Genomic DNA, 24,835 nt, shown 5'->3' on the forward strand with positions numbered 1-24,835 from the left:
AATGAAGACATATGTAATTCAGTGTCCATTTTATGGGTATCACAGTCCTAGAATTTTATACCTTCCTTCCCCTCTTTTCTTCCTTCAAAGCCCTCTCCTTGGAAGGGCATTTTGAAACCTTGAGTTTACCTTTAATCTGAGCCTTTACCTAAGATACTGTAATAACAAGCAAAACTACTTTGTTAAAGGTTCACATTGGTTATAGCAATATTATAATGAAGAAAAATGCCCATCTTGGAATAGAGGACAGATTATAGATTTTTAAGAAGATGCCTTCCAATCCTCAATTCTGACCATTTTGAAAGCAGAAAAGCTGATATGAGACCTGGAAGATGGAGTCACTACGGAATTTCTTCATTCCAGCTGTATCCTTACCTTGAAGGCTTTAAGAGGGATGTTGTATTGACTGTTATTTGGGGGATACAGGTCTGTGTGGATGGATTTTCATGAACTGAACAAGCCTCTGCAGAGTAAGGCGCCCACAGGTTTTATTACAACCCCTGCTCACCCAAGCCAGACAGGCCTCCCATTCCTCTGCCCTCTGGATTATGGAGGAGCGAAATGATTACTGGATTTTCTGGGCCACAGAATACAAGATGGGTCTAGACTGCACAAGGAGCTTACACACTGAAGCAGGAAAGTGTGCAAACAGGAGTGGTCATTCTTCACCCTCTGGGGTAAGCCAGTGCTCAAGACATGGAAGGGAGACCTGTGTCACCCTCCTGGAGTCCATGCTGATTTATGCTTCTGGCTTTTATTAACTGTGTCCAGCTCCAACGTCCATCTTCTCTGGAGAAGGGGAAGAATATCACAAATATCTATGACATCAATGATTTCCCCCGAGCCATTCTTTTTTTTTTTCCTATTGAGATTTCACAAAAAGGCCCAGGAGAAGGCCTAGAGAAGGACCAACAAAAGTAAAAGTGTCTGAGAATGACATAATACTGACTTCTCTTTTTTAGTAACAGGCCATGAGACATGTGCCCCTCTCTCCTGAGATACAGCGAGGCATGATGGGAGGTGGTGGAGGAGCTGTAGGTGGGACACTGTACCGTGTGACATCACAATCATGCAGCCGGTGCCCGACAGGACAGAGAAGTGACAACGAACACTCAGGGCTCTGCTTGCCCCAGGGCCAGGTGGGCCGTTTCCAGGTAAGTGCCCAACCTCTGAGGAACACTGTTTGTTCAGTCCCTGCAGGGGCAATTCCCCGGGGTTCACCATCTCGTCTCTGGCTTTAGCCTTCATCCTCCCTCAGCTCTGTGGGCAAGAATTTATACTGCTGCTGGCGGATCTGGGCCAGTTTTTTCCTTGCTTCTTCCAGTTCTCGTTCTTTCTTGAGCATTTCCTCCTGGGCAGCAATGATCTAGAAGAAAAGCAACAAGCTGGATAGAGCTTAAACCTTTCTAGGAAACTGCCTTCTCCTGTACTGCTTGCCTTATGAACTCCACACACCTGACTTCAGCAAGACACCACGGTAGATCAGGAACAGTATTCTGAGCTCCAGAGACCAGCCTCCCAGCCCAGGTTGAGGTTTAGGACCAATGATCCAGATGGTTCAAGAAAACAAGCTGGCTCTGTCCATTGACTGAACAGCAAACACACAGTTCTACTCTGAACTATAGGGTTGCCATGAGTCAGAATCAACTCAATGGCAATAGATTGGGGTCACTGAGTACCTGGAGATCCTGGGTAGTGCAAATGGTTAACATGCTCAGCTGCTAACCAAAAGGCTAGAGGTTTGAGCCCAGGGACATGTCAGAAGAAAGGCCTACTTCCAAAAAATCTGTCACTGAAAACCCTACGGAGCACAGTTCTATTCTGACACACAGAGTTACTATGATTCAAAATCAATTTGATGACAGTGAGTTAGGTGATTTTTTTTTTTTTTTTTTTGGTTATAACATTTTGGGGGTAAACACTGTTCTGAATTGAATCACAAACCTGAGCAATGCCCCCTACAAATTTTGTTTTCACTACAACATCATCATCATCAGCTTTGCCAAATGCGGCCTTCTGGGCAGCACGAACAAGATTGTCTGACGCTCTTTTCACAGCATTTCCTGCCGCCTGGAGAAGGAACAAAACACAAATTATATCATTAGAAACAGCCATTTGGATCTGGGAAGAACAGACATGAAGGTACAGTTCATGAGACCAATTCATGAAAACATGAGTCAATTTATCACACAGAAGTTCTTTCTAGGCAGTGTCTATCTGTCCATCTATCCCCTGATTCTATCAACACTGGTATCTACCATGTGTCAAACACAGCTTATTCACAGATAACTGAGATACAGTTCCTGACCCCCAAGGAGCACACAACCTTGAGGGGAAGACAATCATGTAAAGAAATAATTATAGCAAAGTGAGATGTGTGTTAAGAGAGCTTTGGGAGCTGCTTCCTTGGCTGAGAAAACCACTACCCCTGGGCCCTAACCCTATTTATCACATCTTTTAGGACTTGGGGAGCTCTGGTAGCATAGTGCCTAAGGCATTTGACTGCTAACCAGAAGGCTGGTAGTTCAAAGCCACAAGCCACTCCTTGGAAGGAGGACTGGGCAATCTATTTCCATAGTGATACCATCTTGGAAACCCAAGGAGGGGTCGCTATGAGTTGGATCCAATTGGACGGAAGTGAGTTTGGTTTGGTTTTGGTTTCAGGACTTGACTCAGGCATCACTTTTTCCTATTTGCTTTGGTCATTCCGTCTCCTTTAGTGTTCCTGGAGTGCTCTGTGCTTGCTTCTTTGCAGCCTTTACCATAATTGTGGTTGTCTGTCTCCCTCTTAGACAGTGAGAAACGTCAGGGAGCTGTGACTTGAATCTTTCCATCCCAAGCACCTGCACAATGGCTGCCCAGGACTGGCGCTCACTGAATGCTTTTGAAGAAATAAAGGGCTAAGAAAACACATGTGGGGGAGCACCTGACCCTGCATGGGAGGGCTGGAATCCTCATAGTGATGGGACCTTTATAGATGTACTTCTTGAGTCACAGCTGAGTTTACGTCATGTGCTCAAGAATGGGCAATTGCTAATGAGAGCTAAAGGAAAGCTTTTCAGGATGACGTCTGGATCTTCATTAAGAGCTACAGCCCATGCTGGCTTACCCCTAATGTTCACAAGGGGTAAACCCAGGGGCTCACCCTCTTCCAGCTGTGGATTGGAATTTTCTTCTAATGGTGATCAAGGTTTTATTGACCCTCCTGGATTTCTCTGCCCAGGCCTTCTCAGGATCAAGGGCTTTTGTGTAGCAGTTAATCACCAGAAAGTTAAGAGATTTTCTCATTCATAGCTAACTGGCCCATCCGGCTATTGAGCTATTATGAACAGTGGGGTCTATGAGCACTTGTATAAGAAAGGAAGAGGACAACAATTAATATTCGATGAGTAGCTGTCATGTGCTTCTTCTCAAAATACTTTTATGAGGTCAGAAATCCTTAGTCTACTTTTCAGATGTGGAAACTGAGTTAAGTAACTTGTCTGCAACTCTGTAGCTGGTAAATTGTAGAGCCAAGATTTGAACGCTGGTCTATTTAGCCCCAGAAAACCTCTAAAGCTCATTGTAAGGGACTCAGACATGACATTACAGCATCCAGTTAAATGAGAAACAATGATAGCAACAAAAATAATGCTGTATTACATCTGTGTAAATCTGCAGTACTACACAAGAACTTTCATATCCATTATCTTACTTGATTCCCATAAAAGGCAGTGTACTATCTTTACTCTCATTTCACAAGTGAGGTAACTAAGGCCTGACAAGTTCTCAGTGATGTGTATAAGGATCATGCACCTAATACAAGGCAGATGTAGGATTTGAACCCAGGTGTCTCTTAATTCATTATGTTTTCCTCAGAAGTTCCAACAACCCACAAATCAGAGATTCACATATATGCTGCTCCCTAAATCCTATGGGATTATCCCAGGGGTCAGCTGGAGTTGAAGAAGGTGGGTCAGAGGGAGACTCAGGAGGACCAACAAACAGAAATGCACTTTATGACTTTAAAAATAAAATTAGAGTTACCCATTTTGGTGGAATTGTACAAACATTTGGCCATTTATGATTTTATTCACTATCTTCTATAGATATATATTGTTAGCCAATATAAACAATTTGCATCATGATACTTATAGTAAGAAAAATCCAGAAAATTGGAAATAAACAAAATGTCCAAAGTATAGGGAAATTATGATGTAATTACTTGATGTAATATCATGCAATCATTAAAAATGAGACTTATGAAGAATGGGCCAGTTAGCTTTGCACAGAGAAATTATGAAGTCTTTTCTCCAAGGGAAAAATAAAATGATAAAATGTTACATGAAGAAAAGCAGAACTTATCTCGTTATGATTACAACTAGATAAAATTATTCTGTATGTAGACTAAAAACAGGAAGAGAAAAAATCAAGTGTTTGCTGTGTGAAGATGTTGCAGCTATGTGATTTTTTCTTTCCAACCTTTCCTTCAATGTGTTTATGGTATTATTATTATTTTTTAATCATTAAAATAATCAGGAAAAAGTACATGCACAGGGAAGTACTTGATTGTCACCTTCATAAGCACATTTAGGCTCTGGGTAACCTGAACAACAGTCACATATTAATTCCTCTGTCCCCTCACTTCCTTCTTTAGCAAATACTGAATGAGGACCAACTCTGAAACAGGCACCAAGTTAGATGTGAGATATATAAAGATGAAGATGTGGTACCTGCACCTAAGAAGCTCATAGCCTGGTCAGAGACAGATATCAAAACCAACATAGGGCACAATGTGATAGGAACTGTAAGAATGGTCTGGCCGGGGGCTGTAGCAAGATAGAGGAGGGACTGACTGACTGCTTGAGGCCCAGGAGTCAGGGAGGGCTGCCCAGAAGAGGTGACTGTGGAAATGAGTCACGAAGGACAAGTAGGAGTTTGCCAGGTTGGGCTGGAGTAGAGAAGAGGGTCAAGACATTCTATGTGGAGGCACAACTTAAGCACATGTGGAGAATGTCAGCTCAGTGGGCAGAGGGGTAGAATGTATGGAAGCACATGGCAGACGATGGAGCTGGAAGGTGGAGGGGGGTTGACAGATGGAGGGCCTGGTGGGTCATGCCAAGGAAGTAGGACAATCCCCTTTGGTGACACTTACCCGCTCCAAGAGGAGTACTTTCCCACCAGCATCAGTGACCATTACCTGTAGCCGCCTCATGGCCTCTGAATCCTGATCGGCCTTCACCTTGCAGGCCACAAGCAGTTGAGCCGTGGAAGCGGCAACTTGCTTGGCAGACGAGATGAGCTTCTCCTCACTGGCGTGTCCCTGAACGGAGGCATTGGCTGCCTCGCAGAGATTGCTAGTTGCTGCCGCCACCATCCGGGCCTGGAGATAATTAACAGAGAAGTGACCCAAGGCCTGAACCTTCCTCAGGGGATCCACAAAGCAAATGGGGAGGCACAAAGCAAATGGTGAGGAAGGAGAACGAAACTCACTGCAGAAATCAGCCCCTGTGACCACTGTCCATCGTCTGCAGCATTGGCAGGAATGGAGCCAACCTAGAAAGTAGAGTTGAGAAACCTGCAGTGAGAGCTGGAAAGCCCAAGGCAACCTGCAGCCCCCTCAGGCCCTACCCTGCCCTGGGACTCGAGAGAGCAAACATTTTGTCAGGCATGCTGCATTGTCTAGTGCTCCCACCAATAGCACCAGCCTGAGGAGGGAGCATCTTAGGTCATGTGACACATTGGCCACTGCAAGACTGCACCAACATAGCCCATCTGGTTCCATTGGGGCCTCAAAGAATCAATGAGAAGCATTCAGAACAGCTTCTGTTTAGCTCACAGATACTACATTTCCGTTGAGTTATTATTGGTGGCTCAGTGGTGGAATTTTTGTCTTTCATGAAGGAATTCCAGGTTCAATTTCAGGACAATGCATCCCATGTCTAGTCACCACTCTTCTGTCAGTGGAGGCCTGCATGTTGCTATGGTAGGTTTCAGTGGAGCTTCCACACTAAGATGGAGCAGGAAGAAAGGCCCGGCAATCTACTTCTGAAAATCAGCCAATAAAAACCCAATGGGTCACAATGGGCTGATCTGTAACCAATCATGGGGAAAGCACAGGACCCAACAGGGTTTTATTCTATGGTGCATGGGGTCACCATGAGTAAGGGGCCATCTTGACAGCAGATACCACCACCAGATAACAAAAAGTCTCAGGGCACCCATGGATCTGGGCTGGTTTTCTTCTCTTGCAAGGGCAGTGCCACTTAAGTGTCTTGCAAACTTAAATCTCTCCTCTGTGGGTAAAAAATGAGGCAGTCTGCTTCTGTAAAGATTCACATCCTTAGAAACCCTATGAGGCAGCTTTACTCCATCCCATAGTGTTGCTATGAGTTGAAATTGACTTGATGGCAGTTTTTTTTTTTTTTTAAAAAAAAAAAAACAAGTGGAACATTCTCTGCCCAGACTCAGAGGAAGTAGCTAGGAGTGGAAATACCTTTACACTTGTGGGAGGTTCCTGGAGAGGTAAGAGGTGAGTACCTCATTTTAAATATGAAATTGAGGATGTATCAGGCTCACTGAATAAATGTCAGTAAAATCCCAAGGTCCTGCACATATATAATCCCACGGTTCACCCCAATCCAGTGGAAGTTCCATTACCAGTTTTTCAAATGGCTGAACATAAATTCCTTTGGAGGACAGAGCCTCTGCCATATTCAAGTTCGATTTTGTAGTAGCATAGTGGCTAAAGCACTTGACTGCTAACCAGAAGGCTGGCGGTTCAAAAACCCACCAGCCACTCCTCGGAAGGAAGGTTGGGCAATCCTACTTCCGTAGTGATACTGCCTTGGAAACCCAAGGAGGGGTCGCTATGAGTCGGGGCCGACTCGACGGCACATAACAACAACAACAACAACAACAACCAAAGTACCTGGCATTTATCAAACCAGTTGCCATTATACTGCTCATGACTCATGGTGACCCTACATGTGTCAGAGTAAAGCGTACTCCATAGAGTTTTGTTTCAATGGCTGATTAACCAGGTCATTCTTCCTCCAACCTTTTAATAGTGGCCAAGGCACATTAACCCTTTGCACCACCCACAAATGCCATATGGTATGAAAAAAAACAAAAAACAACCCATTGCCATCGAGTTGATTTGCACTCCTGCTGACCCCATGTGTTACAGTGAAACTGCTCCATGGGGTTTTCTTGGCTGTAATCTTTATGGAAGCAGACCACCAGGCCTTTCTTCTGCAGTGCCGCAGGGTGGGTTTTAACTCTCAGCCTTTAGGGTAGTAATCAAGTATAAACTGTTTGTGCCACACGGTGACCTTGTCTGGCACATAGGCCAAGGTTGAAAGAAATGAAAATTTTTAGGTAGGATGTTCTTCCATTTTTGGTCTTTACTTGTTGATTGGTCAACAAGTACATGCTGAGTACTCATGATAAGGTCAGCACTCCGCTAGAGCTACAGGGAATAAATGAGAAGCACAAAGAGACAGCAAGCATGCCTGCTGAGGAAACAGACACACATCAATATTAAATAATATATGATGGTTTAGAAAGAGAAACCAAAGTGTGTGGTCTAGGCTAAGACCTGGCTGAACTCACAAGAAAGGGAGACTTCCTGGAGGAATGTGGGTGGCCACTGGTCTGGTGTAACTTCCTGTCTGTATTATAAGTTCTTAGGTCAAGGCAAGCATATCCATCTATCAGTACACTGGCAGCAAAGGTCTTTTGATAACATATAGAAGTGACTGACAATTATAGTGACCAAGTATCTCAAGCCAAAATTTGGGCCCACCATTTGACAGGATTTCTGTAGTCTCTCTTGTTTGAGAGGTTCTCTGCAGGCACAGTTTAGACGGGTGGTTCAGTGTTGTATGGCACTCCAGATGAGATGGAACATATTACACTAGAGACCTTCTCATATCTAGGATTAGTCTATAGCTGTCAGGTAACATCAGGTTGCTCTCAGCTCATGGTGACTCCATGTACAACAGTACAAAACCTTGCCTGTCCTGCATTATCCCCGTGATTAGTTGTGGATTATATATCATCCATAGGGTTTTACTGGCTGACTTTTGGAAGTAGATTGCCAGGCCTTTCTTCCTGTTCCATCTTAGTCTGGATGCTCTGCTGAAATCTGTTCAGCATCACAGCAACATGCAAGGTTCCAACTGACAGATGGGTGGTGCCTACACATACAGTGCATCAGCCTGAAATCAAACCTGGGTCTGCTATGTGGAGGGTATCAGTTCTACCACTCAACCACCATCACCCTTGAGGATTAGACTAATGAACTATTAATCCTTTGGCTCTGTGAAAAAGAACCATGGTTTTATGGGTGAGCTGAGATGAAGCAGATTGAAGAAATTTCAGATTTAAAACCAGACTGGTCTTTTGATTGATGGGCTCTGGAAAATGCTAACTGTGCAAAGTTGGACAGCGTTCAGTTCTCCAGTCTTAAAAAAGTGAATGGAGCCATTTGGATTTGGGCAAAGGTAGTACAAAGCCCCTGACTCTGGTGCTCACCAAGTTGCCCACCAGGAAAATATGACAGCTTATGTCTTTAAATAGCCTAATGTACAGTGGGAATATAAATGTCTTGCTTAGGCCCTGATCACTGCCTGGAGTGGAACACTCTCCTTAACAAGAAGCAGCTGAGAGGCCTGGAAGCCAAACCCTTAATTCTGTTTGTCAGGTTTAAGCAAACAGCGTTTACAGTGAGTTGAGGCAAAAACTGGCAATTGAGTGAGGAAAGGCACAGCGCGCTTTGCCTTGGTCAGGCTAAAACCTTTCACATCTTTCCCTTGGCGGCTCTCCCTACACATATGTTCCACCACTTGGTCAGCAGGGCTTACCCACCTTTCCCTGGGCCACCAGCTCTCTCTGGGCTGCCGAGGCCGATTTGACCAGGGCACTCGTGGCAGCAGCAATAGATTTAGCGGCTTCCAAGATCTGTTCTTCAAAATCCAGGGTCTCATCCGCTTGCTATAATCAAAAGAAAACAGTATCATATACAATTCATATCCACAAAGGGCTCTTTCTGCCAAACTACTTACAGCTCGGTATCCTGGCTCTTCAATCTGCCTACTGGTTTTTGTTGACAAGCCATACCCAGGGTGGAAATGCCTAAGCTGTCGGGATGCCTCTTGATCTGCAGCCTCCCCCCACCCCCTGCCTCATTCTCAAAGGTAAAAGCTATAAGCATTTAAAAACCCGAAATTCTAAAAGGCTGACTGTTTTTGGACCAGAATCCTTAAGGAGACATAAAATCACTATGAATTAAATATACTCAAATGGTTTCATCACCATCAACAATAAGAAACACAAAATAATAATAATCAAAATCAAATGAGTGAGTAAACATACTTTTCCAGTGTGTAAAGCTAAAAAATGGGTTGAAAAAAGGTAAAGAGGGCTACTAGTTTTGAAATACCTTACTTTTCTTGGGAAAATACAAAAAGAAAATAGCATTTGCATTTCCATGGCTGAGCAAGGAGAGTATTATATACCAATCATAGTTCACCTAGTGGAGGAAAAGAAATCAAGGCAACATGGCATCAAGGTAGAACTCATTTTAAAAAACCCCACTGCCATCAAGTCAATTCCAACTCCTAGTGACCACCATTGGGTTTCCAAGGCTGTAAATCTTTATAGAAGTAGATTGCCTCATCTTTTTCCCACAGAGCAGCTGGTGGGTTTGAACTGTTGACCTTCTGTTAGCAGCCAAATGCTTTACCCACTACACCACCAGAGCTCTAGAACTCATTTAGTCACCTGGAATACTGAGGCATGGCTCCACCTTGGGAAGATCATTGGACACCACTGAGGTGTTGTCAGGCCATCAGAGCTCTGGTCTAATTCACCACTGCCCTGTCCTCTGCTGCCAAAATAACCCAGGAAGTAGAAGAGAAACTTTTGGGGGTATGAGGCAAGTATAAAGATTGTGGTCTGGGGATGGGTGGGTAGAGCATGATAACTTGGGACAGCTGGACTAAATGATCTCTAAGGTCTCCTCCAGCAGTAACATTCTATTATTCTAAATCAATTTGGTTAAGTTCCATATTAAATATTAAATGCTGAAGATGAAGCTGGCACTCTTAAGGCATTAAGAGTGGATGGTCAGACAACAATACTTTTTCTTTTCCCCCCTTTTTTAAGAGTGCCTATTATGTGCCAAGGAGCTCTGGTAGCATAGTGCCTAAGGCACTTGACTGCTAACCAGAAGGCTGGCGGTTCAAACCCACCAGCCACTCCTCGGAAGGAAGATTGGGCAATCCTACTTCCGTAGTGATACTGCCTCGGAAACCCAAGGAGGGGTCGCTATGAGTCGGGGCCGACTCGACGGCATATAACAACAACAACAACAACATTATGTGCCAAGCATTTTGTTAGGCACGTCCATGCATATTACCTTATTCATTTCTCCCCCAAAAAAGAAATATAATTTTATACTGTAGTGATCATTATCTTTATTATCTCAGCGAGAAAATGCAGGCTTGGGGAGGTAGGCTATTGGGCCCAAGGGTCATGTAGCAACACGAAGCAGAATGAGATGCTAAACCTAAATTCCTTTGACTCCAAAATGGTATGTTTTTCTAGCCTAAGTCAGCCCTGAAGGCATCAGTGAGGCATGATTTAGTTAGATGATCCCAGCGTCAGAGGCTCAAAGCAGCTTTGCTAACAGTCCCATGTGAAACATCAGACAGGATAGACTCAACTCTCTTTGTTTCCTATTCCTAATGGGCATAATATGAGCCATAAGAGATGCCAATCTCATCTCTGATAACCCATATTATCAAAATAAAATTTCAATGCACATCTAATGCATCTGAAGAAACACAGGAGCATTACAATAAGTCCTGAGATAGAAGCTGTCTACTCTTTCTCATTTCTCTAGCAGCATATGTAACAGAACTGGATTCAGTTCCACTAGACTGATTTCGGATTCTTGTTATTATTTGCGGGGGGTGGGGGGGGTACAAGTACTGGAATGGTGGTGGAGAATGAATTTGTTTACTGAAAAACAAAAATGACTCATTATAAGACACTCTGGAATAAAAGGTACTTATACGTAGGTCTATAAGAAATTACATTAGGTTCTGATGCATTTATGTATTTAATGACCCTGAGATTAAGAATTTTTCTGGAAATTCATTCTGTAAAAGAAAGTCAAGCATGTAATAGATAAAACCAACTAAAACCAAACTCACTGCCATAGAGTCAATTCCAACTCACAGTTTCCAAGGAAATCTTCATGGAAGCAGACTGCCTCATATATCTTCCAGAGTGACCAGTGGGTTTGAACCACTGACGTTTTGGTTAGCAGCCAAATGCCTTAACCACTACAGCACCAGAGCTCTTTATATTAGATCACAGTACTAGGAAATCATTTTGCACATGAGGAAATGGAAGCCCTTGGTGCCTCCTCAAATCCTTTCTAGACTTAGGTGGTCACAGAGGCACTATGGGTTCCAAGTCTAAGTCTACATTATGGAGTGCAATACCTGGTCAGCAGATTTTTGACTTGTCAAATTTTAAGATTCACAAAAACGAGAGTTTCCTTAAAATTGAGTGCCAACTCTTAGCATGGATAGAGCTGACAGAATTATCTCATTATAATGGATTTGAAGGGCTCTTCCCACGTCTTCCGTTGCCCTGGAATTTTTTTTTTCTTTTAAACACATACTTGACATAGTCAACTTGGAAATAGTTCTGACACCCACAGATTTTTCTTGCAATGGCAAGTGCTATAATGCTCTTTGATGAGTACTTATTTTTCTTTCCATGGCATTTCTACTTTCAAATGGACATAGAAGAGAGCCTTATCTCTGGGAGACATGTACTCTGATTAGAAAGCACTGGAAAGTTTCCCAAGAAAGGTGTGACAAAGCTACCTGGGATGTCAACAGGGATTGGGAGAATGGAGGGGAAATGATCATGTGCTGTGGTCTGGGCAGGGCCCCATGATGAGACCTGCTTCTGTCTGCTGGATCCAGTGCTGGAAAAGAAATCACCCCTATCTTTCTGTCTGCCCACCCACCTTATCGCTCTTGTTAAAAGTAAACACCAACACTTAATATATCCTTGTATACAACTTCTAACCCAGGAGTAAACAGGATTGCCCTAAGCGAAGGAGACTCAGTTTACCCATTAGTTTCGTCTCCCACCAGCAGCCAGAATGGAATCTGGAAGAGGGGTTGTGAGGGTGGGCAGAGAAGGAAAGGAGGACATGAGTGTAACCACATTATAGAAAAAGAGAGAAACAGAATTGACTTGGTTTTTGAAGGGCTTTCCTAAATAAAGGGTGCTGTTGAGTCAGCCCCGACTCATGGCGACCCCTCCTTGGGTTTCCAAGATGGTATCACTAAGCAAGTGGATCGCCCAACTTTCCTTCTGAGGAGTGGCTGGTGGATTTGAACTGCCAGCCTTCTGGTTAGCAGTCAAGTGCCTTAGGCACTATGCCACCAGAGCTCCCAATTAAAAAGTAGGATTTGTTAATAGAGCAATCTCCACTGTAGAGGGGAAACTGGGAGAAGAAGAACAGCAATATGGAGCTGCTACCAGGAGACCCTGGAGATGAGTCTGAGACCAGGTACTACGAGTGTCCGAGGTCAGGTTCCTCTCACTGGCCTCTCATTCTCATTTGCTCACCAGAGAGAGTGGGTTGGTTGGTCCCTTAAGATCCTCTTTAGCTGAGATGTTATACTGATGGGATCAAGGTCTCTCAGATCTGAACCTCTGGCTTAGGGAAGACTTACTGTTAAAATAATATTTTAAAGATTATGACTAATCAATCTTGTGTATATACTGCATCAAGTGAAGGCAAAGAACATAAGAAAATGCTTTCATTTAAACAGGCTAGATTGATGGTCCTCACTGAGAGAATCACCTGCGAATCTGGTTAAAGATCCAGATTCTCTTTCAGGAGGTTGCAGCAAACTTAAAGTCTGATGCATTTTAAAGCAAGACCTGGAGGGGTTTCTAATGGAAGTGGTTATAGATTTTGTTGTTAGTTGCTGTTGAGTAGGTTTCAACTTCTGGCCACCACATGTGTGCACAGCAGAACTGCTATAGGGGTTTGCAAGTCTGTGACCCTTTCTGAAGCAGACTGCCAGGCCTGTCTTCCAAATCGCCAGCCTTTCAGCTAGTTGTCCAGAGCTTAACTGTTTGCACCACCCAGGGACCCTGGTTGAGGCCTACTCTGTGGGAAATACTGGCCTAGATGAAGAAAAATAAACTCCAGTTAATTTAATCCTACCAGAGGGTGGTCTCCTCCAGGGCTGGATTGTGTTTTATTCAATTTTATGTTCTTCTAGCACAAAATCAGGCAGAAAGGAGCTGATGTGTTAAGTATTTGTTGAATGAATGTATGCACTAAAAAATGAAGTCACAGAAATCCCAGAGTTCAGGCAAAGGACAACTTAACATGGTAAGAGAAGGAAAAATACATGGAGTGAGCATCCATATTAACAATTGTCCATTCCTAAATTATAGGGGACAATATACTCACATGGGTGTGCTGGATCCTGTCCTGTCTCAAGGCTGTGGGTTGTTAATTGTACACTCTGCCTGGATCCCTCAATTGTCACTCACAGTTTGTAACATTTAGTTATGCATATACAAATGTAAATTAAGTGGCAGTTTACTAAGGGGCATTCTTACTTCCATGAAAATAGTGTTGGGAGAAAGAGTAAACAGATGTACAAGCTGTACAAGATTACCATCTGCTGATGGTTTTTCCCTCATGAAGGCTTTAGCTGTAGCCTCCAAGAACTGAATCTATCTTCTCATCCTTTATACGATGTTCTCTGCCCCATTCCAATCCACTTGAAAAGGATACTGGGCAGGTTACCACTGTTGTTTTTAGGTGCTGTTGAGTCGATTCCAACTCACAGCAACCCTATGTACACCAGAACGAAGTAATGCCCAGTCCTGTGCCATCCTCACAATCCTTGTTATGTTTGAGACCATTGTTGCAGGCACTGTGTCAATCTGTCTTGTTGAGGGTCCTTCCCTTTTATTCTGAGCCTCCACTTTACCAAGCATGATATCCTTCTCCAGGGACTGGTCCCTTCTGACCACATGAGATGAAGTCTGGCCATGCTCGCTTCTAAGGAGCATTCTAGCTGTACTTCTTCCGGGATAGATATGTTCGTTCTTCTGGCATTCCATAGTATTTTCAATATTCTTCACCAACACTACAATTCAAAGGCATTAATTCTTCTTTGGTCTTCCTTAGTCATTGTCTAGCTTTCACGTGTATATGAGGTGATTGAAAATACCATGGCTTGGGTTAGGAGGACCTTGGTCTTCCAAGTGACATCTTTGCTCTTCCATACTTTAAAGAGGTCTTTAACAGCAGACCTGCCTAGTGCAAATCACCACTGGCTCTTACTAATTGTCTTTCCACGACTGTCTAACACATTCCAGCCAAGGGTGGATTTATCCTCACCTTTGCTTTTTGGTAGCTTCGAGAGAGGTCTAAACACCCATTTGCTAACATTTTTCCTTTTGTTGCTATTCTGGAGAGCTCACCTTTTAAAGAGTCAGAGGGCTGGTGAGATCCCTCTATGGAAAGGCTTCAAGGAACCAAAGGTACACACAAGAGGCAGCCAAAGGGTCACTGCCCTGACTTTTGTCCCCTTCCCTGAAAATCTCCTTTGAGGGAGTGCCTTGCTGATGGCTGACAAACATGACAACTGCTTTTCTCACAATTGGCTAACTAAACTTAGTACAATCTTTCCAGGTAGTAACTGTGCTTTGTTCTGTATTACTAAAAGTTTTGCCAAATGCTTGCTATTAAAAATAGGGTCATATCACATCAGAAACTTAAAAATCAATCCTCGAATATAATCCATTTTTTAAAAAAATGTGAATATTTCACACATAATTTGAATGTTCAGGCTGGAGGGGGAGTGTGGTGAGGGAGGTAAGAGGCCAACATCTAGAACTTTCACAACAGGAATGAGGCATTTTTCTGCCAGTTAGAAGCTTGAATGGAAAAGGAAGTCATGTTTCAACTTTTTGTAGCAAGTCTGCCTGCTACCAGCTTGCTCCTGCTGTTGAATTATGAAGAGTCTTGGGGGAGGCTTTAGCCTGTGCCCTGAGACCCAAAGTGTTCAAGAGCCAGATTAGCTTCTCTTTTGGAAGACCATGGGTGGGTTGTCCTTAAGAGGACCAACACCTTTAGTAGCTCTGATAAAAGTGAAACCTCCCAGAACAACTGGAACTGCCAAGAGCCCAGACCTAGACAGCTGGTCTGACCGCCCAGGTTGTCTTGATCTCAGGGAAGGTTCCAGGGAGACCATAAATGGACAAAGTAGGTGCCACAGTACCTGTCAAATGCTTATGACTGTGACTTGGGGAGGGACCATCCTCTGGATGCAGATGTGGAATAAATGCAAGTTTGTGCACTATCCCTTGGAAAAGGCTCAGGATTGCATGACTAATATTTTGGGAGTTGTTTTCCCATGGTACCCAGTGCTTTATGAATTCATTTTTTTCTCCCCTCCCCAAAATAAAAACTGTTGTTGCTGTTATGTGCCATTGAGTCGGACATGACTCATAGCGACCCCTCCTTGGGTTTCCGAGGCAGTATCACTACGGAAGTAGATTGCCCCATCTTCCTTCCGAGGAGCGGCTGGTGGGTTTGGACTGCCAGCCTTCTGGTTAGCAGCAAGTGCCTTAGGCACTATGCTATTAGAATTTCTAAATAAAAACTAATACTACTGAAATCACCTTTTAATCACTATTTATGCTAAAAGGAGAAAAAACAAAACAAAAACACCTTAAAGATTTTGATTCTCAAAACAAAACCAAGAAGGGCACCTGAATGTCTACATAGGCAGCATGGACAAAGAGAAGATAACTGAATTCTTTCAAAGATTTAAGATAAATTTGCTACATCTTAAGCACCTTCAATATGCATCCTGGATGTGTCTGGGAGAGTCTGACAAGACTGACCACTCTACAGTGGTGGGGAGGTACTTGGGAACACATAATGACCCAGTTCTTAGCAACATTTGCTTTTTACTCCCTAGATGTCTCCCTTAACGAGATGGACTGACACAGTAGCTGCAACGATGGGCTCAAGTATAGCAAGTATGGTAAGGCTGGCACAGGACCAGGCAATGTTTCGTTCTGTTGTACATAAGGTGGCTATGAGTCAGAGGTGACTTGACAGCACCTCACAAAACAACATCTCCTGACCTGGTACTGACTAGTGGAAGATGAGCCCAAAGCCCATAATTTAGCCATATAAAAAATGCTGTATTTGTTCTTCCTTCTTCCTGAACATCTGATTGCTTTTACCCACTGACTATGCTAATGGGAGCTCTGGTAGCATAGTGCCTAAGGCACTTGACTGCTAACCAGAAGGCTGGAGGTTCAAAACCCACCAGCCACTCCTCGGAAGGAAGGTTGGGCATTCCCACTTCCGTAGTGATACTGACTCGGAAACCCAAGGAGGGGTCGCTATGCGTCGGGGCCGACTCAATGGCAAATAACAACAACAACAAAATGCTAATCAATACAGAAGGTATGCTGGCCAACAACAAAATTACCAAAAGACACAAGAAAGTCATAGTCATTTAAGTAGATGAGCTTCATCTAACATCCTCTCAAAACCATGTTTTTCTTTATTCACAGTAATCTGTAGCCTCTCTTTTCCATGGTCATATGTCATTTTGGTCAAACAACTTTAACTGGTCTCAAAATGTAAACCAATGTTCTCTAGATGTTTGAAGTTGGAAGTAATTCTGGCAGCATCCTGAAAACAGTCTGAAAGAGCCTCGGCTGACACATACAGACCACTGATCAGTGGAAAAGGACTCCAGGCCAGGTTTCACTTTATAACTCTGAAGTTGGGGCTCCACAACTGCATTTTCCCTCCCTATGTTGTCAATTACACACTGCTACTGCTGCTGCCTGTGACTGTGATGCTATGCATTTGCCTGTAAGCAACTAGGCTCCTTGACATGTCCAGGGGCACTTTCCTGACCAACCAGCTTAAACCACTGGCTTGCTATCAGTGGGGAGCTGTCACTTACATATATATCCTCAAGAACACACTTTAAGAAATAGCACTTTTTCTCCAGAAAAGCTAAGCTATTAGCAAAGCAGTTACGTTTCTAGAAAGCAGCGCTCACAACTTCTTTTTCAGAGAGAGCTTAGAAAGAACTCACACATACTTCACAGGTTCTATGAGGGAAGGGTCAAAACCAACCAAAGAACTGTTATGTGTCAGAAAAAAATATTTTCTGTATCATAATCCCCAACTTCCTGCTGTAGCCAATTAGGCTGCAGATTTATTCTGTGATTGCCACTTTAGTCTAAATATTATCAACCTCTGCTGACAAGTTAACCCATAACAGGAAATTCAACGACAGAGTACAGTCCACATTACATGATCTTTATTAGATATGTTTAGGCCTAGCCAAAGTACCTATATAAAGCCAGTGACCCACCATCCACACAACTGGTGTGGCCCATTTGGCTTATACATTAGGAGTGGAGAGAAAGTTTAAAGATGGTTGATTTGTGCTTCTTGAATTTTAACTGAAACCTTGATCAGGAAAATTACTAATTACTAAATTGAGGATCAGGATCCAAATGAACCAAAAGGAAAATAAGATATAAATCTAAATGGGTCTGGAAGTTATAAATCTAACTTTTATCCCATGCCACAAACAATGTGTTGAAACCTTCCATTTTTTTTTCCCAAGCAAATTCCTGAAGAATTACCGCACAACACTGAGTTGTATATAGTATCTCATGCCCTTATGAAACATCAACAACCGTGATTTGTCTCTATAATAAACAAGAAATCTGGCAATACTGATATAGGTCTCAAAGAAGAAATGGAATGTATAACATGATGAAAAGTAACAAGCACTCCATCTTCTAAATCTACCGTGTTTTCATTATATTCTTCCCTGTTGCCTTACAAACTATATTAGGCACCCCCGGAGACAGGGCAAGACACTGTAGGAATATGTTTGATATATAGTTGGATTAAATAACAACCTAATATATCAAACATATCACACAGAGGCCTGCAGAAAAGGCATCCAGGTTTGATTGAGCTCGAGAATAGCCACAGTACTGAAGGTTATAGCTGCAGGGCGTGGTCACCCAGTGCAGCCACTCCTTTACCTGTCTTTGGAGGCACAGGTCTGTCTGCAAAGTGTGGAAACGGCGCCATTAGCAATATTATGGGTACATGCACCAGGGCTCATGGATATTCTCATTTTGCCATCATACCATCTTCCCAACTAAAAGGTGAATTCAACAGTGCAAATTTGTTTTGTTAATTCATCTCTAGGAGATTCCAGACAAAAAGAGATGCTTAAATTGCAAGGGCCAGAGATGACACTATGCTGGCAATCATCTTCCTAAACCATGGACCACTCTAATTTTAGTACATATGCTGCCAAAGTGAGCACATAGCCACACAGGTAACAGGCAACCTGAGAATGCAGTGAGCAGAACAATTTAAACAAAATCATTGCCTCTCTCAAAACTATTCCCCAAAACAGTGCAAATGCCCCCCTCCCCCCAGTTATGGAAGGATTAATATTCACTTTATGCTGAGTATGTGTGTGAGAGGAGGGTTGTAGCAACTGTTTATTTATAGTATCTTTCTGATGTTTTTTTTTTTTTCATTTTTAAGGTTATATGAGAGGGCCAGGGAGAAACAAATAACCTCCACAAAGCTGGATGACTATGATGTTGGCCTGGGAGTTTTAATTTTTCTTTTAAACCGGGGAAACAAATTCCTTTAAAAAGGCAAAGGTATTTTATTTTACACCGTTATTATTGCAGTACAGATGGCACTCTCAGACAGGCACACAGCCCATGGTTTAGGTCGCTGGTTTCTTCAAAACAGTTTTATATAATATAATCCATGTGGTGGGAGCCTCTGATTACTGGGGAGAGGAAGGATTCAGCCCATCCTAAAACATTCCAGAAGCACCAAGCATCCTTCCTGGTATGAAGATGAGATTCACCTGAAGTGAAAGGACTCAAATCAACAGCTTATGTTCACATTGCCTTTAACTGAAGGATTCCTCTACGTTTCCATAAAAATCCACTTAAGTACAAAGGCCAAGTGATCCTAGGGTATTGTAGGGTGTGTGCACCATCCCACTCCAACAGAAACACTAATAATTTAAGTGCTGTCATTCTGAAAATTTTAGTTTTCTAAAATTTCAAAACACAGACCTCCCCCATCACCCTAACTCCACCATGATTCTAGCACATTCCTCATCTATCTTCTTCTTCATACATAGATATTTATGGAGTTGTAATAAGAATGAACATTAATTCCAGCATCCTGAGTTTTTTGTTTTGTTTTTACTTTGTATTATAGCATGAGCATCTTCTTCATGCCACATAATCCTTTCAACCATTATTTTAAATAACTGCACAGCATTCTTTCAAAGGGACACCCAAGTCCCATCTAACATCTCACAACTACAAAAAAGGCTGCAAGGAACAATCTTCTCACAGATGTAGAACTTTCTTCCTCTCAGATTTCTTCCTCGGGACAGATTCCCAGAGGTAGAATTAATGTCTCAAAGAGCACAGGTAAACCACATACTGCCTCTCCAACACTGGGTGGGGGTACAAGGGGACTGATAGTGGGCTGGAACTTCCATCTAGCACTCTCTCTCACTCCTCCTAGCTCAATCATGGCAGATGGACCCTGGTGAGGTAATCCGCCCCTCATAGCCCTGGACTCAGCAGGATGATAGCAGTGCCAGCCTCTTGGACTTGTTGCATGGACCAAATGTGCTCATCCATGTAGAAAGCACCAGAAGACTGCCTGGCACATAACGGGTGCTCAATTGTTGTGAACTATGTTTTTTTCTTTTCATTTTTTAAATTGTTGTTCAGGCCATCAGGTCAGGGGTCTATAGAGTAACTTTTATTTCATGCATTATCCTAGGAGGAGGTTAAAGTTCCCAGGAGCACAGATCTGTGATGATGATGACAACTATGGTGGTATAGTTAACACTTACTCAGTCTTATTACATGTCATTTAATTGGTACAACAACCATCCTAAGGGGTAAGAACTCTAATAACTTTGTTTTTCAGATCAAGAATCATGAAGCAAATAAATGGCTGGACAGAGGAATCCAGGATTCAGAGATACTCAAGAGCTCAGAAGGACCCTGCAAAAGGACAAAGGGAAAGAGTGGGAATTCTTAGAATATGGTGAAGCAGTAGTGTTAAATTAGCATCAGGCTAATTCTCCAGAAGAAGGAAAGTGTCACTGACACAGTCTAGGCATTAGTAAACAGAATCGTTCCCAAGAGAAGCCACTTTTGACAAAGCACATAAAGAAAAGGAAAAACAGCTTAAATACCAAACCTCTAAATCTTAGTCAATAGTTGCTTCTTAAGTTTATAGTACATTTTCATTACAATTAACTTGATTTATGAAGGGGAAACCAAGACTTAACCAGGAAAAGAATTTCCTTTCTCTACCCACACTTTGCTCTTAAACTTGTAAAAAAAAAAAAAAAAAAACAGTGACAAACTCAGACAACCCAGAATGCTTATGTTAGAAGCCAGCAAAGAGAACCCTGGCAAACCCAAAAATCAGAAACCAAGACTTGTGAGTTACATCTTAACGAGAAATTAATATTTGAAATGCCTATACCCTAGAACAACTATGAAGAGTTTGGGTCTAAGAATTCCATGGTGTTAAGAATGCTCCCAAGCTAATTAGACTCATTATATGCTTGTTTATTTTATATACAACACTGGCCTGGGAACTGTTTTTGAATGGTTTGGTATTTTTCAGTGCTTAGTATTCATTCTTTGGTCTTATAAAAAATGTGAAATTTTAAGCATAAACTGGGGGATTCAACTTGTTTGGACAGGAGGAGCCAAATTTTTATCTTCTAATGTATTGGGGTCCTTGTTAGGGGTGGGTGAGGTTTATAGGTACCAGGGAGAACTTGCTTGAATAGAAAGAAAAAGAGGCTCCTAGTTACACATTTTCATGCAGAAGAGAGGCATTGGGGATGGGGTAATTGTGCATGTGTGGAGAGTTACAAGTTCTTAACAGAGTTGGCCTTTGCCCTTGGACAGCACTAGCCCATAATCCTTTTATTTAATAGCTGCCCTTCCTACTGCCTAATCTAAGGATAGCTTTTTTTTCCCTTTAAATGGCAGTTTCTTTTAATATATACTCACAATCTCAAGTTCTAAACACTTATCTAGATGACAAACTTAGATGGAAAAAACCCACCAAGCAGCCAACCACAATCTCTACCATATATTGGAAAAATCTGTAAATGAATATACTTTCATGAGTCACACTGTTCTCTATTGACTTTAAGAAAAGAGAGACCCAACACTCCTATTTCTCTGTAGAAAGCATAATGGAAACCAGAAAGTTAGAAGCTGACAATTCCATATTCAGTAACAGGGGATTTCTAAGGGGAGTATCCAACACCTGTTTTATATAAGAGAACCAAAATCAAGATTATTAATGGCCCTACTCTTCCTCTGGATGCCCAGAGGTGTTTTTCTGGTTGGTTAACTTGAGAGAATCATCCATTGTTTTTTTCTATATCCTGTAGAAAGGTGATGGGCGGGTAGAGCAGGTTTGCAGCTTGTTGGTTCTTAGACTCCAATGCTAGTCTAACCACCAGGAAGGAGACAAGCTCACTGTAGTACAGCTAGCCCATTTAACAGCGATCCACCAGAAAACCCACGGACATCAGACAAGCAACCAGAAAGGGACACTCACTTTTGGTTTTGCTCTTGGCTTCAGTTGCTCTAACTTCTTAGCAGCAGCCTCAATGGATGCTGCAGCCCCCAGTAATTCTGTCTCTGCAATGACAGTCGGGTCTTCTGGATCCACCCACTCTGTTCCTAAAATCAGTCCAAAAGAGAGTCATTCTTGGTAGCTGCAGACAGCAGGCCACTGACTTAATTAAGAACAATGTCTGGATATGCATGGAGGGTGGCTCTATGAGCTTACTGCCTGGTGGCATTGTCCTAAGGGATCGTCTCTCTAGTTCTCACAAAGATCATCTGGATACAGGGAGCCTGCCTGGTCCTAGGTTTCTAAACCTAAATCAGGTTGTCTGCACATCTCTACCACAGAATCAGCCATCAATAACAGCTTCAAAGGTCAAGATCTCATGGACCAGGGCTAGCTTGAGCCTTATTCTGACTTCTAGCTTAAAGCCCATGAATGTAAGTTAGAATCCTCAGGAGACTCTAGAATATGCTGACCACAGAGTTGGACATTCTCTTCTCCTGAGCATGTAAGGAACACCCAGCCACTCATCACAAGTCAAAGAAAGGGAAATTTATGAGATAAACCTCTTCCCAGTGGGCTGATTGCTTCCTTTTAACCATGAAGGGGTATGCAAACAAGGTACTCAGCACCATTTTCTAAACATAAGGGCATTGTGTGAAAGAGAATGCGTATTTTGATGAATGAAAATACACATAAAATTGATTACACAATTTAATCAAAAGTACTTTAATACAAAGACTTCAGAGAAGGCTTGCTTCAGGAAAGATACAAAAAAAAAAAAAAACCCAAAAAACAAAACCAAACTCACTGCCATGGAGTTGGATCCGACTCACAGCAACCCCTCTTTGGGCTTCTGAGGCAGTATCACTACAGAAGTAGATTGCCCAATCTTCCTTCTGAGGAGTGGCTGGTGGGCTTGAACCACCAGCCTTCTGGTTAGCAGTCAGATGCCTTAGGCACTATGCCACCAGAGGGAAGATATTACTTTTTAAATTAAATCTATACTCATTTGCTTTTTTTTTTTTTTTTTTTAAAGTAACTTATTATACTCTTTTTGCACTCTATTTGCCAAGCAAGTGCCTGCACTGGCCCACTGTACTAGCTCTGCTCAGCCCACTGTACTAGCACTGTCTCCGAGAGGCACAGGTGCTGCTGACCCAGAATAAGAAAAGGCAAGAGAATCCAATTTACCTTTCATGGCTTCCGCCGCCTGGATAAGCTCAGTCACAGCTCCAGCGACCCGCTTGGAGAAAGCAGCCAACTGATGCTTGAGTTCTGGGGTTGGTTTCTGAAGAATCTATGAGTAAAGAATAGGTCCAATGCATTAAGGGGGTGGTGGTAACCATGTGACTGAGTGAACACCCTTACTGGTGAGTATGGAGTGGGACATTCTGGGTGTAAGCTATGTCTCTGTCCCAAAGTGATTTCAGAATCTTGGGGAGAAACACTTAAGACTCCCCAGGCTTTAGTTTACTGGTGGGAGAAATGAAAAGTTGAATCCAGTCAGGGCTATCTCTAAGGTCCCATCCCACATTATTTCCAAAAGGTCATAAAGGAGACAAAGTCCTGGAGGTACATAAAACATATGCATGTCCACGAAAATTCCCAAAGTAAGAACATTCTGAATGAGTGTAAAAGTCCCATGTTATCTGGTGCTTGTGTCAAAATAAACAGGGGTATAGGGAATTACTGACCCAGGTGGGGTCTTAGAGGCAAAAACCCCTAAGTGAGCAACAACTAACAGAGAACCAGAAAGAACAATCCATTTTCAGGGTTTTGACTTCAAGTTCTGGGAGAAGAACTGCTCATTTGCCCTCTTTTAAACTATTTCAAAATTTGCTTTTTGGTTTTTTGTTTTTCTCTAGTGTTAAAAAAGGAATTGAAAACCCCAAACTCCCATTCAACTTAAAGGATATCCCCTGCTAATTTCTTCTGAAATTCATCAAAGAATGTTGTAGTTGCTGTTGTTATGTGCCATTGAGTCGGTCCTGACTCATAACGACCCCTCCTTGAGTTTCCGAGGCGGTATCACTATGCAAGTAGATTGCCCAACCTTCCTTCTGAGGAGTGGCTGGTGGGTTTGAACTGCCAGCCTTCTGGTTAGCAGTCAAGTGCCTTAGCCACTACACTACCAGAGCTCCTATCAAAGACTGGACCTAGCAAATGGGATGAGAGGTCCTCACCACCCTCTACCCGGGATTTCAATTCTGATTTGCACCATCCTCTTCCTTCCTAATTTTCCTAATTCTTCTTCCAACACTCTTTTCTTCTTCTCTTCCCCATGTTTCACAGCAGAAAGGTCCAGACTTAGAAATGTTACACCAGCCAGGGGAGAAGCACCAGAGCTGCCTGGCTAGGGTCTATTTAGGATCCTCTGAGTAGGGGATGAAGAATGGTCTCTGGAATTGGATAAACCTGTGTTCAAACCTGGTTTCACCTGGTATTGGTTTATGACACTGGGCAAATTACTGAACCCTTCAACCTATTTCTTCATCTGTAAAAACTGGAATAATACCTACCCCTCAGGGCTGTGTACATATCAGATGGAAAAACACATGGGAAAAATCTTACACAATGCCCGGAACACAGCAAGCATTCATTACATGTTAATTCCCTTCTTGGTACCTCATGCTTTCTTCCACTGGGCTAGATATGTCAGTTCCTCTCAGGAGTCTGGAAAAGATGGCTTTTGGAGGTCAGGCCTAACCCTGTCAAACTATGACTACAAAGGAAGCTTACAAAAAAAAATAATAATAATAAAAATAAAAATCTGGGGTTGAGAAAATGAAGCGTTATACTGTGACCAGTCCAGACATACCAGTGCATAGAGGACATTATGTTATACACTCAAACTTATTACTCAGTGCTTTTAGAGAGTCATTTCACATGCATCTATCTCCATCCTCCTTCCTCTTCTGTCTTCTAACTTTATTTATTTTTTATTTTATTTTGATTTGGGTGAAGATTTATAGAGCAAATTCACTTTCCATACAGCAGTTCACATATACCTTGTCTCATGTCATTGACCACAGTTTACCACAATGCAACAGCTCTCCTCCCACT

The 24,835-nt window shown here is 42.6% G+C and overlaps 1 protein-coding gene across 1 annotated transcript in view; it reads right to left on the bottom strand.

Moving 5' to 3' along the window:
* Nucleotides 1-1,237: 1,237 nt before the first annotated feature.
* TLN2 (talin 2) overlaps nucleotides 1,238-24,835 on the bottom strand; it is a 278,945-nt gene continuing 255,347 nt past the window's right edge. The window contains exons 50-56 of the mRNA XM_007958215.2: nucleotides 22,964-23,069; nucleotides 21,755-21,879; nucleotides 8,851-8,976; nucleotides 5,473-5,535; nucleotides 5,180-5,362; nucleotides 1,945-2,070; nucleotides 1,238-1,366 (exon numbers count right to left, since the gene is read on the bottom strand). Coding sequence (XP_007956406.1) covers nucleotides 1,238-1,366; nucleotides 1,945-2,070; nucleotides 5,180-5,362; nucleotides 5,473-5,535; nucleotides 8,851-8,976; nucleotides 21,755-21,879; nucleotides 22,964-23,069 — 858 coding nt within the window. The remainder of the gene's footprint in view (nucleotides 1,367-1,944; nucleotides 2,071-5,179; nucleotides 5,363-5,472; nucleotides 5,536-8,850; nucleotides 8,977-21,754; nucleotides 21,880-22,963; nucleotides 23,070-24,835) is intronic.

Source organism: Orycteropus afer, unplaced genomic scaffold (assembly GCF_000298275.1).
Source record: "Orycteropus afer afer isolate SDZICR_OR568_19922 unplaced genomic scaffold, OryAfe1.0 scaffold00015, whole genome shotgun sequence".
In the NCBI taxonomy this organism is placed as follows: domain Eukaryota; kingdom Metazoa; phylum Chordata; class Mammalia; order Tubulidentata; family Orycteropodidae; genus Orycteropus; species Orycteropus afer.